At 47.9% G+C, this 13,171-nt stretch overlaps 6 protein-coding genes across 6 annotated transcripts; 4 read left to right on the forward strand and 2 right to left on the reverse strand.

Moving 5' to 3' along the window:
- Window positions 1-111: 111 nt before the first annotated feature.
- Window positions 112-861, reverse strand: I303_103126 (uncharacterized protein; the record flags this gene model as incomplete). The annotated part of the gene is made up of 3 exons (XM_018406470.1): window positions 112-234; window positions 326-406; window positions 583-861. The coding sequence occupies 3 exons, from the start codon at window positions 859-861 to the stop codon at window positions 112-114; spliced, it is 483 nt and encodes a 160-aa protein (XP_018264964.1).
- Window positions 862-1,341: 480 nt separating this feature from the next.
- On the forward strand, window positions 1,342-3,268 carry I303_103127 (uncharacterized protein; the record flags this gene model as incomplete). Its single annotated transcript, XM_018406471.1, has 9 exons — window positions 1,342-1,419; window positions 1,507-1,621; window positions 1,700-1,724; window positions 1,815-2,024; window positions 2,141-2,591; window positions 2,687-2,909; window positions 2,971-3,050; window positions 3,116-3,148; window positions 3,245-3,268. 9 exons carry the CDS (start codon window positions 1,342-1,344, stop codon window positions 3,266-3,268), a joined length of 1,239 nt encoding a protein of 412 aa, XP_018264965.1.
- Window positions 3,269-3,826: 558 nt separating this feature from the next.
- Window positions 3,827-6,158, forward strand: I303_103128 (uncharacterized protein; the record flags this gene model as incomplete). Its single annotated transcript, XM_018406472.1, has 6 exons — window positions 3,827-3,880; window positions 4,046-4,181; window positions 4,257-4,292; window positions 4,378-5,141; window positions 5,224-5,437; window positions 5,503-6,158. The coding sequence occupies 6 exons, from the start codon at window positions 3,827-3,829 to the stop codon at window positions 6,156-6,158; spliced, it is 1,860 nt and encodes a 619-aa protein (XP_018264966.1).
- Window positions 6,159-6,828: 670 nt separating this feature from the next.
- I303_103129 (uncharacterized protein) lies at window positions 6,829-9,485 on the forward strand (the record flags this gene model as incomplete). The annotated part of the gene is made up of 6 exons (XM_065968702.1): window positions 6,829-7,342; window positions 7,796-8,481; window positions 8,572-8,816; window positions 8,910-9,051; window positions 9,203-9,343; window positions 9,453-9,485. The coding sequence occupies 6 exons, from the start codon at window positions 6,829-6,831 to the stop codon at window positions 9,483-9,485; spliced, it is 1,761 nt and encodes a 586-aa protein (XP_065824774.1).
- Window positions 9,486-9,756: 271 nt separating this feature from the next.
- I303_103130 (uncharacterized protein) lies at window positions 9,757-11,753 on the reverse strand (the record flags this gene model as incomplete). Its single annotated transcript, XM_065968703.1, has 10 exons — window positions 9,757-9,847; window positions 9,933-10,033; window positions 10,195-10,330; window positions 10,472-10,619; window positions 10,801-10,894; window positions 10,991-11,044; window positions 11,154-11,171; window positions 11,259-11,342; window positions 11,497-11,597; window positions 11,729-11,753. The coding sequence occupies 10 exons, from the start codon at window positions 11,751-11,753 to the stop codon at window positions 9,757-9,759; spliced, it is 852 nt and encodes a 283-aa protein (XP_065824775.1).
- Window positions 11,754-12,273: 520 nt separating this feature from the next.
- I303_103131 (uncharacterized protein) lies at window positions 12,274-13,033 on the forward strand (the record flags this gene model as incomplete). The annotated part of the gene is made up of 3 exons (XM_018406475.1): window positions 12,274-12,405; window positions 12,529-12,649; window positions 12,768-13,033. The coding sequence occupies 3 exons, from the start codon at window positions 12,274-12,276 to the stop codon at window positions 13,031-13,033; spliced, it is 519 nt and encodes a 172-aa protein (XP_018264969.1).
- Between the last annotated feature and the right edge of the window lie 138 nt (window positions 13,034-13,171).

The raw sequence follows: 13,171 nt of genomic DNA on the forward strand, positions 1-13,171 counted from the left end.
TTTATGTTATACATTATACTTGATTATGATTGTGATTGTAGATTGGCATGTAACTACTAATTCCTAAAATGGCTGTGATTCGTCCGTCTCGTTTACACGCATGCACCCATTCTATTTCTTGACTTCCTCCTTCGATGTGTTCAAGGGTGTCTCACTGCCCTTCTCACCTTGTTTACCTGGAGAATGGGAGTACTCTGGATTGGCGGAAGAACGGTTGGTGAAGTCTTTGCCGGACTATATGGCGGCGGCATATTTCACTTTGATCAGCTTTGTATCCTGAACATCCTGAACATCCTGGACATCCAGGGGACCGGAGTTGACTTACCTCGTTCTCTACTTGTTGAGCGGCCGAAGCGGGGTTGGGATCTTTATTGAATGCTGCGTCGGTATGAGCTACGTCGTCTGTCTGTCAAGCGATTAAAGGGAATCGAAATTAGCTTTCAGTAAATTCATGATTCGCTTAGCCAGAGTGTCAGAGTGAGTAAGGGGGAGATTCATGACTGTTATAGTCATTCCGGTCTTTGGGTTGTGAGATTTGAGTTGAGTTGGAATGAGATGAGGGACTAGGGACTTCACACTCACCCCTGCCCCGGTGGAACCTGCTTCATCAGAATACAACTCCTTCTGACCTTTATCACTCGCGTATCCCCTTGTCCCTCCAATTCCGGGAGCAGATTCGAAACCCGATCGGCCTGATCGGATAGAGAGGTTGGATATTGTCCTTGATCGCATACCCAGTCGAGATGGACCTGCAGTAGAAGGTGTGAAGGTTGATAGTTCGACAGCAGCAGGACCTTGGGGAGGAGGGATGAGGGGAGTTCGGAAGAGGATGGAAAGTGTTCGTTTGGTCGAGTGGAACATTGTGCTAAATTATTTTGATCGGCTTGGATGTGCGACTATTGTGGGTGTGGTCGATCTATATGACAGATGATTACTGGAGACTACTGGCTCGATGCAAATGCCTGAAGGTGAAGTCGTGTCGTGGTGGAATGATCAAGTCAATTGTGGATGGAGTGAGTAGTGTCACTTTGTCGCCTGACAATTTACATTTAATATTAATTTCCGGTGATCATCGAAGAAGACCTCATCATCCCAATCCTAATCCGGATAATTCGAGATTTGACGTCATGGCTCATTTATACCACGTGGTGAATCCCACTACGCGAGATGCGCATGGATCGTCGCGACTTCTGAGTTAACTGGTCTCGACGTGGATGAGAGGAAATTGAGGACATTGTCCATATACCATATGTCGTTCATTGTAATTTATAACGCATAAATCGAACGCCGATCGCCTAGAACGTTTGGGTAGAAAGGTGGGAAGTGGAAAGAACACTCAAGATGATATCAAGACGCTCTCTATTGGCTCTCACTACGATATTAGCCTTCTCAGCTGTCGTTTTCGCCAAATCAGAAAAGGTATTTTGGATTTTCCTTTCTCCTTCTTCTGCATACACAACAACGATAAGGCTTGAGCTGAATTGGGATGCTGATGCGCATTATTAGGCTCAAGAATTCTTTCATACACCCTCGAATCATGCGGTCGAGCATGGGCAAGGCACCTCAATGAAGAAGGTCTTCGCGACCTTGTTCCCGTTCGAAAGTCCAGCCTATAATTCCAGTAAGCTTAGATGTGCTTCTCTGAGGCGACTGGTCCTACAGCCTAGCTAATGTCTGTTCGACTACTACGCAAATACAGTCCTAGCCACATTCTACATCTCTTCGTACGTCTTTTTCAAGCTATAGCCTCCCTGCCTCGCCTAACCAAGAATTCCGTCCAGCACGTAGCAAGCTGACGTACCTGTGACATGCAGTATACCGAATTTCATCCTGCTAGCTGTTCCGGCGACCCTCGAACCGTCCTCGTTGAACACTATGATATCCTTCGCTACGGGTGGTCTGCTCGGAGACGTTTTCCTGCATCTCGTACCCCATTCTTTCTTCGGAGAGGGGCATGGAGACGCGGATGGATGTGATAGTGGAAGGAGCATCGTTGTGGAGGAGAAGAGGAATATCGTCATTGGGTGAGTAGATTATGACCTGCTCTCACCAGATTGACAACACTACTCATCGAATTATACGATCATGTCGCTTGCTGTAATTATGTAGGGTGAGAGCTGATCATGGAAACCTGGCGTAGCGGAGCGATTTTCTTAGGATTTGCAGCTTTCTTCGTACTGGACAAAACGATGAGAGTTCTCAACTCATCAGCAGGCAACGAACCTCATTCCCACTCACACTCTCACTCTCATTCGCATGGCCATTCGCATAAAAATGACACAGCCGTGTCCACGGGCACATCAACCTCCCTTTTGACCTCTTCGAATTCGGGCGAATTGAAATCTAGAAAATCACCTTCAGACGTCACTTCCATCGAGCCTAAAGCACCTTCAGATGTGATAGACGATAACTCTGTACCCGTCAAGAAAGAAGTGAATCAATCTCTCAAATTATCAGCATATCTGAATTTGTTCGGCGATTTTACACATAATATCACGGACGGTCTGGCTATGGCTGCGAGTTTTTACTCGTCTCCTGCATTAGGGGCTGTTACTACTATAGCTACCTTCTGCCACGAGATACCGCATGAGGTCAGTATTATTCGGCCTTCACACATGATTGACATTGTTCGGCTGCCCAAGAGAGGAAGAAGGAGCTGATTAGAAATGATCGTTTCGATACGCAGATTGCCGATTATTCAATCTTGATCAAATCGGGCTTCACCAAATCGCAAGCTATGGGATCGCAATTCTTCACTGCTGTGGGTGCATTTGTGGGCACGTTTTTGGGTATTTGGATAGCGGAAACTTCTGGAGCGGGTAATAAGGAAGTCATCATTGAGGTTGGTCAAGGACTGTTCGGGACCAGTGTGGGAGCTGGTGAATTGGTCATTCCAATGACTGCCGGTGGTAAGTGATAGAAACCAAGGGTGTATCGTTGCTCGACTAGCTGCTGAATCCGTTATGTCAGGCTTCTTGTATATCGCAAGTGTCAGCGTCATACCTGAACTGCTTGAGGAGTCTAGAAGTGCTAAACAGGCTTTGAAGGAGGTGAGCTGCCTCACACGACTCCTTGGATGGATGTTATATGCTGATGCTGTGGATGATCTTGTCAGTACGCTGCCATGGCATTCGGTGTATTCTGTATGGTAAGTCATCATCATTCTCACTGCTGATCGGACCCCTCCGCGAGGCAAAGAAAGTTCATGCTTTACGAATGCTGATCGACGCTGTTCTTCACGCAGGCTGTGATCGCGTGGAATGAGTAGAAGACACGACAACAAGATGACGGATAGGGTGTAGACAGACTAGATGTACAAGTCGTGGTCGGAAGTCGCTCATGATGCATATGCGTCCGATGAAAGACATACATACAGAAAACTGCATCGTGCATAGCGAATCTTTCACGTTTCCGTGCATGTGAATATACGCATGTGCGTCATAAGGGGGCGTGGGGAGTTTATGGCGTTGTTTACATATATTTTTAATTTGGAAATTGCCACATTGGCTTAGTCTCGTGGTCCAGACCAGATCTACTATTAAATTGCCCCACCGCACTCACTGAGTTTTCTCATAAATCGTCATCATCCACCCCGTCCACCTGCGACAACTAAACTTCCCGTTATATTACAGTTAATTCCATTTGTTTACATTGGTGCATCAGTACATTCGTACATCATCGGGAATCCAGTCTGCATCGGCATCGTTCTTAGCATCCGATCAAGCAAACTCACCAAGACAAGGCAACCAATCCGACCGGAACATAGAGCAAATCGCTCAACGTACATCCCACCTCGAATCGATTCCACTATATAATACAGCACAGAATGAGCTCGGATAAACATCAAGCAACCTTTTCATGGGGTGCAGGCGCACAAACTGTAAGTGCTATCTCATATTTGGACCAGACATCCGAGCATTTGTTGTGTTCTCACTTGATCAAAGCTGATCAAAGCGCTGACTGTCTTTGGCATCTTCCTTTATACCCGCACTTCTATCGCTTGCATCTCGACTGACCTGCCAATATACAACGTCACTGCGAACAGGTCTACATCGCTGGTAATTTCAACAACTGGTCAGCGGATGCCACGCCGTTAGAAAAACAGCCTGATGGGAGTTTTACTGCTTCTGTGCCGTTGCCTTGGGGAGAGAAACAGGCTTTCAAGTATGTTGTAGATGGAGGTGAGTGGTCTGCCGATCATATGTCTTCACAGCGAAGGATTCCCTTGTGACTGACAATCATCGTGTCGCTGGCAGAATGGAAAGTCCGAGAAGATGAGGCCAAGGAATGGGGTGAGTCGGTCGGATCATTCTCTTGATCTGCGTCTGCTTCAGATCTCATCAGAGAAGCTAACACGCTTGATTTGTCCATCTTCAGATGCCGCTGGAAACATGAACAACGTCTACACTGCCCCTCCCGCCCCTGTGTCCTCATCGGCTTCGCCCGAAACATCACATTCCCACCCAGCTGTCGCTGCCGCCGCCGCTCCTACCCCCGCACCTGCCTCAGCCGAGAAGACAGCCAAACCTACAGCCGAGGACAAAGCCCCTTCTTCAGCTGGTACTGCTGCTGCTCTAACAGATTCCGGACCCGTCAAGACCGCTATACCTGCACCCGCTAAGAACCTCGACGACACTCCAGCGCCTACCACCTCTGAGAAAAAGACAGAACCGGAAACCCTGATAGCTTCGTCTGCCCCAGGTGCGGCTTCTGGAAAATCTTTAGCAGCTTTAGAATTGGGTGGACCAGTCTTTCCCGCTTCAGGACAAAAACCAAAATCGTCCTCCACTGCTGAGACTGTCGTCGCTCCTGCTACCACCACCACCACCACCACGACCGCTCCTGCACCCGCTGCCACCGCCGTTGGACAACCCGAACAATCAGCCGCTAACCCCGTTGTATCCGCTCCTGCGACTGGCGCCAAGCCTCTAGCCGAAGAACCGATCCCTGTTCAGATTGAGAAGGTAGCTAAACAAGCTAACATTGGTGAAGCCCCTCAACCTGGAACAGAGGAACATGGTATAGCTGAAAAGGCTTCCGACTTCGCTGCTGGTGCCCTTGCTGCCATTGGCGCTGTAGCTGGATCGGCTGCAGTGGCTATTGAGAATCTCACTGGTGTAGACATTGCTCATACTGGACCTGTAAGCGTGATCCAATCTGTTGCACTCAGTATCAATGTCAAGTCTACCTGACTGATGACTATTTCTTTTCTGCGCATTCCAGCTCTCGGTCGAGGAAGCTAAAGCCAAAGGTATCGACATCAACACCCTACAGAAGACCGATGCACCTACCGATGCTGTCGCTCCCGTCGGAACCGCTCCATCAGCTTCCGCTGTCGATGCTCTCCAAGAGAAGGTTAATGAGTTGAGAGTTGATAATCCCAAGGAAACTTCTGCTGTCGCCGCTGTACCTCTACCCAAGACCGCCGAGCCAAAGAGTGAGTCGTCCACGATGATGAGGTCTTATGCGTCATACCAAGCTGATGTACGATGGTTTGTTTAGCCTCCCTCCCACCACCTGGAGCAGTGGAGCTCAATCAACCAAAGGTAGACAAAGATCCAGAACACGATATTCCAGCTCAACACGAGACGATCGAGAACCACAAGGAAGTCCCTCAGCCAGTAATCACCACCGTGTCTGACAAAGACCCAAGCAAGGACAGAGCGGCTCCTTCAACTTCATTGCAAGACACAGCGGGCACTCAACCTATTTCCAGTGATCCTGGAGTGTCAGCTAAACAAGCGAAGGAAGTTGCCGAGAGGGATCCAGCAAAGACAGGTGCTGCGTCAGATAGTCCGCTCAACGAACCTAAAGTCGCACCTGATGCTCCTACGTCCAACACTGGTAACAGCAAGAATGACAGCAAGAACATCGACAAGATCACTCCTTCACCTGAACCCAAATCAGCGACCACTCCCGCACCTGCCGCTCCCGCTGCTCCTGCTACACCATCCAAGACGGCGCCAGCTACACCTGCCAAGGACTCTACTTCCGGAGCGATCGCCACGCCTGGATCGACCACTTCGACTCCAGCTTCTACACCCGCTAAATCGAGTCATACCAAGGAAAAGACGACTGATTCGGATATAAGAAAGAGGAAATCAAGTTTCTTCGGGAAGATCAAGAATGCTTTCTCACCTAAAGACAAGTCCAAGTAAATAAAAGATCTTACAGTAGCAAGGCTCTTTTGTTTTATATCCTATACCCCGAATTGTATCTTATTTGCAATCACACAATCATCTAATATAATCATTTTCTACCTTCCTTTTCCTCTTTCTTTACCGTCTGATGCTTTCTTACCGTTTTCCACGATGAATGCTTTCCGGTCAAATCTTTTGACATGTCTTGCCTCTCCTTTTATTTGTTTCGTTCTCTTATAGAGTAAATATGATCTGGGTTTTCTTCATCTCGTGGGTTCTGTGGATTTCCAAAAAGGAGGGGACAGGGAAAGGGGTGAAGATTAATCAGGTAGAAAGAAAGGAATAGTAATAGTGATAGTAATCTACATGCATCTTTTGATTGCAATGGCAGGTGGGTGATCAGGGATGATTTCGGGTTGCATCGATTCGTGCATGTGCATATAGCCATTAAGGTGATCAGAATAACGAAAGTCAGTCTCAAGAGCAGGCAAGCCGTTGTCATTCGTTTGCTGTTGATAGGGGACTTTGACCTCCACACGAATCACTCGAAACGAATTCCGAAATTTATCTGCAACCAAATGACGAGACGGTTTCGAATGATTGTGCACTCTTCTTTTCTGTTCATCTCTAATCTATCATTGAAACCAGACGAGCTTAACTCAAGCCATTGAAGGTCGCTCCCTTCAAGATGAGCACGTCCATATCGACGGCTCAATCGCAACCTACACTTGCGACTTCATCCGGTAGCAATAGCAATAGCAACAGTAACACCAACAACCAAAGTGGGAAAAACGCAGCTCGAGCTAGGAATCAAGCGAATCAAAGAAGATACGCTAATCCCTTACCTATCTTATTCAACGTCCCTCATTCTTCCGCGTCGTCTTCATCATCATCGGCACCCAGTCGGGGATCAGCCTCAGCGTCCAAGTCGATCTCTGGATCTGGAAGTGGAAATGGAGTCCAATCGGTATTATCCTCTTATATACCTTCGTTCTCCGGATCTGGATCTGTAACCGCATCACGCCGAATCGAAGTACCGGAATGTATAGGGACTTTCGATCCGATAACTCGTTCTGTCTGGATAGAAGATGAACGGTCCAAGGCTATCTTGTTCAATAGGGGATTCTTCGGGAAGGGGAGTTTGAGTAGGAGTGAGCCGTCTTGGAAGGAAAGGAGGGTGGCATTATTGAAAGGAGGAGCCAGTGAGTGAAGTTTACACAACATGTCTGGGCGCCTGGTCATCGTCAGATAAGATTTTGGCGATGAAGATCTGGCATCGATGGGAGGTGATCCTTCCCTTCCGTAACATGCCTCGCTGCCATCACTGTTATCACAGATACTACTTTCACCCCTCCCCTTCCCTCTTCCGCCTACATGCCTCCCCTTGTCTCATCCCCTCGCCTCGACTCCCTCCGTCCCTTCCTCTCCGCCTCACACTACACTCATGATGATTAAACTTTACAAGCTCAACAGTCTCACTTCTCAAAAATGAGAGGAATGATGACTCTTACCTTCTTCTTCTTTATTTCTGACTCATCCGCCGAACACCCGTTCCGCATACTGCAGGATCCTCGCTAGAGTACCTTGGTGCTGGTTTCTCTGAGTCGATAATGCTGATAATGTTTTTACTTCGCTCTGCTTGTTGGGGAATACAGCTCTGGCGGCGGAACAGATGCGAGAAGCGAGACGACAAGCCCGAAAACAATTCAAGATTGACAGAGCGGCAGCTATGCTAGATGCTGCGAAACAAGCCGAAGCAATGCTCACTTCTTCCGTTAAAGCCTCAGCCTCAGCCTCAACATCCATGAGTGGTTCGCCTTCGCCATCATTCCAGAACACCCTTCAAGATGAAGAAGGTGAACAAGAGGAGGAAGATGATCTAAATACAGAGATAGATGATCAACCTCGTCCGGATTCACCCACGCCTTCCACCTCAACAGCAACTACAACTACAACTGCAGGTACAGGTACTACGGAAGACACGGTGATCGATCCTATGAACCTGACCCCGCAGACTTTCTTGGTAAGACCTACTAGACCGGACTCGAATAGGAATAGAGGGAAGAAGGCTTTCAGACGACGTCCTCCTCAACCTCAAGTACAATCACAACAGCCGTTTAGCAGCGAACAGAATGGTCCGCCTTCAAATGTCGCTCAACCCTCGGCGCCCGTGCCCGTAAATACGTCAGCACCCAAGCAAGACGAGGATGAAGACGAGGAAGAGCCAGACCTCTTCGATGAGTCTCTAGTGGAAGACGTGGAGCATTTGCAGCTGAGTTTGGAAGAAGCATTATTCCTGTCGCTTGGATTGGGCGTTTTGAGAGTGTTCGATCCTGCCACCGTGAGTCATCTGGATCTCGACTTGAATTTGGTTGTCGTTGGTCTGAGGGACGATGTGAAAAGACGCTCATCTTTGTGCTACAAAATCTAGCAAACATACGTGCCCAACGGGCCATCCCTTCTTTCTCTTCTTCTCACCCCTCCCACCACTCCATCCATCTCCGCAACTACGTTATCGGCTCCGACTCCTTTTCGAATGCTACCCGACGATCCCTTGTTGGTATCGTATATCGCATATCACCATTTCAGATCCCTCGGATGGGTCGTGAAGGACGGGATTAAGTTCTGCTGCGATTGGTTACTGTACAGACGAGGCCCAGCTTTCAGTCATTCTGCGTGAGTCCAATTTGGTCCACAACGAGCGATCCTCGCTTTGTTTTCAACAAAGGTGCAACACTCCACAAGCTCACCTACTATACGGTACATCAGATTCGCATGTGTAGTCATACCAGTCTACGAAGATCCCGCGGAGAAGCAGACGTCCCCATATGGGAACGAAGATTGGTACGATGAGAGATTGAGTTGGAAATGGATAAATACTATAATGCGAGTAAACGCTTTGGTGCAAAAGGCAAGTCATTTTGTCTCATTTACTTCACGCATTTTTTTCGCAAACCCAAATGCAATTGCAAACGTCACGCCGTTATCTGTCAGATACACCCAGCTCATTGGCCTCGTTCGTCCATATCGTCATCTGAACATGCTGACTTTGTCCGGTATAGACGGTCATCGCTGTTTATGTGACTATACCTGCTCTCAAGTCCTTCGAGGCCAATTTGCAGCTGGACAATGGATCATTGGACCCGTTCAAGGTGAACTACAAGCAGTTGTTGCAGAAGTACACTGTCCGAGAAGTATCTCTGGTACGTCATCTTCTACACCTCTCCAAAGCCGGTATCATCAGCCTTGGCGAAGGAAGTTGGGCTAATGTCTCAAATCTTGGCTTGGTTGATTGCACGCAATTGTACACAGACTCGATTCGGTCCTTCTCGAAGAAGAGATTAAGTCGTTTCATTCCATCTGAATATCGACTATTTCAGTTCTCCGATGCCGCTCAATTCCCTGTTGTATATATATATCACGTTGAATCTGGCCATCTCGATGCATATACGTAACGCTGAGAAAGCAAGAGTCCGATACCGTCCGTTGCCCTGGTTCATAAGCGTTTAACAAGCGGTCTGACATTTTCACATTGCTATCCACTCCGATCTTTTTGCCTTCGTCTAATATTCTAGTAACTTACTCTAGTAGTCTATTCCTCTGGGCTTTTAGTGGTTTATTCCTTCTTCGCACCTTTCTGCAAGGCATCTTTGATTTCAGAGGTATCTTTCACTTGGTCCCATACAGGTCGAGGTACTTCGACGAGCCTATGCAACAGAGCACGTTAGTCACCTGACGATGCCCGCGTGTAATAACTAAGTAAAAACGGATTATCCGCAGAGGTCGACTCACTGATTTATTCTAGCGTAAGATATACCGCCCAACCTTCCGATCGGCTTTAATTTCTCAGCCATGATCCTGAATGGGTCATTGGGATCTAAGAAGTTCTCTCGCTATCGTGATTTACATCCTTCTTCAGCTATGTGTTCTTTCGATCATGCAACCCCTGTTATTGGCGACATGCAGCATGTGTGATGTTGGTCGGGATGAGGTGGCCTGCATGGGGTTGGATAAAGAGGATGCAGAGACTAGGGACTGGGGACGTTGAACTTACGACTTGGAATCGCCCGATACGGCCCAAGATAACAGTATGTGTGGGTTTGCCTTCATCGCCTATCAATTCGTGCGAATGGGAAAGGGTACATTCCATCGAAAATGCCGATTCGGCAACATGCGGAGGTTTGATGGTTCTATCAATCCCCATAAAGTACATCATAAGCATTCGAGGAAGGGGAATGCGAGTCTGATCAAATCAAATTAAATCGGGATGATAGGGCAAGACAGGCCAGTCCAAGCCGAGATATAGTAGGGCGAATCAAAGGGAGACTTACTCTGAAGATCGTTGAGTTAATCCTGATAGGGCCCATTCGTCGACCTCGGGTGGTGAATCGATAGCTGTGTAATTCGAAGCTTCGAGGAAGGTCTCCGAGATGATGGACACGCAGAATTCTTTGGTATTTAGGATGTTGTGGTTGGTATCTATTCAAAGTATATATCGAGGACAGTCAGTCAGTTTGTCAGCTTCCGTTGAGACACCGCAGTCCAGTCTTCTTGATCTAAATGCTGGATCAGAGTTCAAGCCTCTTCTATCACAGTAGGGGCAGGACAAGGCGATGGATGATATGTCTGTAGTTGTCCCTATGACTATACCGCCACTCACCTTTCCATCCGTCTGGATGTTTACCGCCTGCGACGCTGATCATCAACGTGGGTGGGTTGTGTGCGACGACGTTGAAATAGGAGATAGGTGCGAGCTGGTCCATCATCGTTCATAGCGCACATCAGGTCAATTGATTCCATGTCTTAGAGCGGGGCGCATGAGAAAAAAAGGATCAGTATCATTCACTTACGTTGGCATGGCCATCTTCGCCTAGAGTAGATACGAATGCCACAGGTCTTGGGGTCTACGGTTGAACAAGAGGAACTCATCAACTCGAGTCTTTCGAGACATGTAGACATCTATTTGTTTGTGGACAGCTAGAGTGTTGTTATTGAGTCTTTGAGTCCACTCACAACCCCGGAAATCATCAACTACATGAACCAACACAATCGCACAGTCAGCTCCAGCACACGCCGCGTCGCATCGTGAGAAATGAGTGTGCAGGTGACTTGACTTGCCTTGTAGATGTCCGATTTGTTCTCCTGCTCCGGTGTAATACTCCTGAATGCCCCTTGGGAGGCTTCATGCTCTTTCGAATATGGCTACGGCAAAGCGATCCCATTCAGTTTCACTCCCTCCACAAGGTCTTTTAGACGAAGTCGATCTCGATAAATGTTGTCAGAATGATGGGCAAGGCGATGAAGATGATTGTTGAGGGACGAGGATACGCCCGAGGTTTGTTGTCTGAAGACTTACCAGACTGTTAAGTCCCTGTCCAGGCTTGAAATCCGGTTCAGCGACTTTGGTGAAGTGCGGCTCGTACGATGTCTCGAAATCGGGTCGTTCAGCTTCGACATCTGTTCAAGTGAATGAGATTGGGCAAAGGGAGAAGGTTGTCGTCATAGTCAGCTTACATCTGACAAGGTGAGGCAGAGGGCTTTCGCTCTGCCAATAGTACGAATCCAATACAGGTGAACTCGGGACGCACCTTTGAACGGACGATGCTTGTGCATCTGTCGATAATATGCCTCGGACATGGCTTCGTAGAACTGACTGCTTCTTCTCGAACTATTTCAGCTACGACCTCGATACACCCTTCGAGCAACGTCTCAAAGCGGAGATATGGAACGCAAGACCACCGCGAAATGGAGAAACAATGACAGAATTACGTGCATCCCACTCCATCGCGATACGAATGTCGCTCAGCTAAGTGAGCTTGAATCATACCCCCATACATACCTCATATTACGATATCTCGAATTCGAAGTTTCGGTAACTCAAGTGTCGGTGTATGACGGTATAACGAGCAAAAGCCGGACATGCGCGATCGGATCATTGAAGCTGCGGAAAGATGGTTCCTGAAAGCCCAAGCGTATTCATAGCTCAAGATGTACTCGAGTAGACTGAAATTCAGGCTTGCGAAAACTATGACTTGTCTTATTTGACTTCGGCTTCAACGTAGGACTACCGTTACCCCGGCTCATTGTCTCTCATATCTCCGGCAGTAGCGTCAAGGATGGAGCAAGACAGATCATGCCAACTTTCTTGTCCTGTTTCCCTTCTCGGAAAACCTTAGGAGACGAAGACTCGTTGGCCCCGTTAAGCGGTGGGGGGTGTATCTTCTGCAATGTATCTAAAGAGAAAGGATTCAATATAGTCTACGAGGTGCGTCCGAAGTTCATTGAAAGAGGATGTCACTCGGCAGGACAATAAGACTGAAATGGGCCTAAGTGATAGAGCATGTTGGCTGGAGCAGTTATGCCTTGTTGACGTTCCTTCGTTTTCTAGGACGAAGAGTTGATAGCGTTCCACGATAGGACGCCTCGTGCCAAGGTACATCTGCTGATCATCCCTCGACGACACCTAGTTTCATCTGTGAAAGAACTGAGAAGGGAACATATACCGTTATGTGAGTTGACCAGATACCGAATACCTTGCTCATACATTAGCGATTCCTCCTCGACCCGTACATACACATGTCGATGGGTTGTTCTCAGCTGATGTTATGTCTTGTGACGTGTCTACAGTGAATGCAATGACCGACTTAGCATCCACGCTTGTGCCTTCGAACCCACCCCCGAAGACGGGTTTCCACATACCGCCTTTCTCGTCTGTGCCGCATCTTCACCTGCATGTCTTCTCGGGGAAACATACCTTCATAGGAAGATTTAAATATCCCATCTCTGGAATATCTGGCAAATCTGGCGATAAGGGTTACGGATGGTTCGTTACCCCCGATCAGGTTATCAAGATTCTGCACGTCGGTAAGGCGGTAGGACTTGGTCGTGGATGACATGGGATCACTTGAACTGCCTGCACTCTATTATCCCGCAATTGGAAGTACCAAGTAACGAGCACATACGAATCCTGACGACCTCATACAAATCAGGCACACGTAGATAATCATAATTGATGCATAGATGTCTAGACG

The sequence above is a fragment of the Kwoniella dejecticola genome, chromosome 3 (genome assembly GCF_000512565.2).
Source record: "Kwoniella dejecticola CBS 10117 chromosome 3, complete sequence".
NCBI lineage: Eukaryota > Fungi > Basidiomycota > Tremellomycetes > Tremellales > Cryptococcaceae > Kwoniella > Kwoniella dejecticola.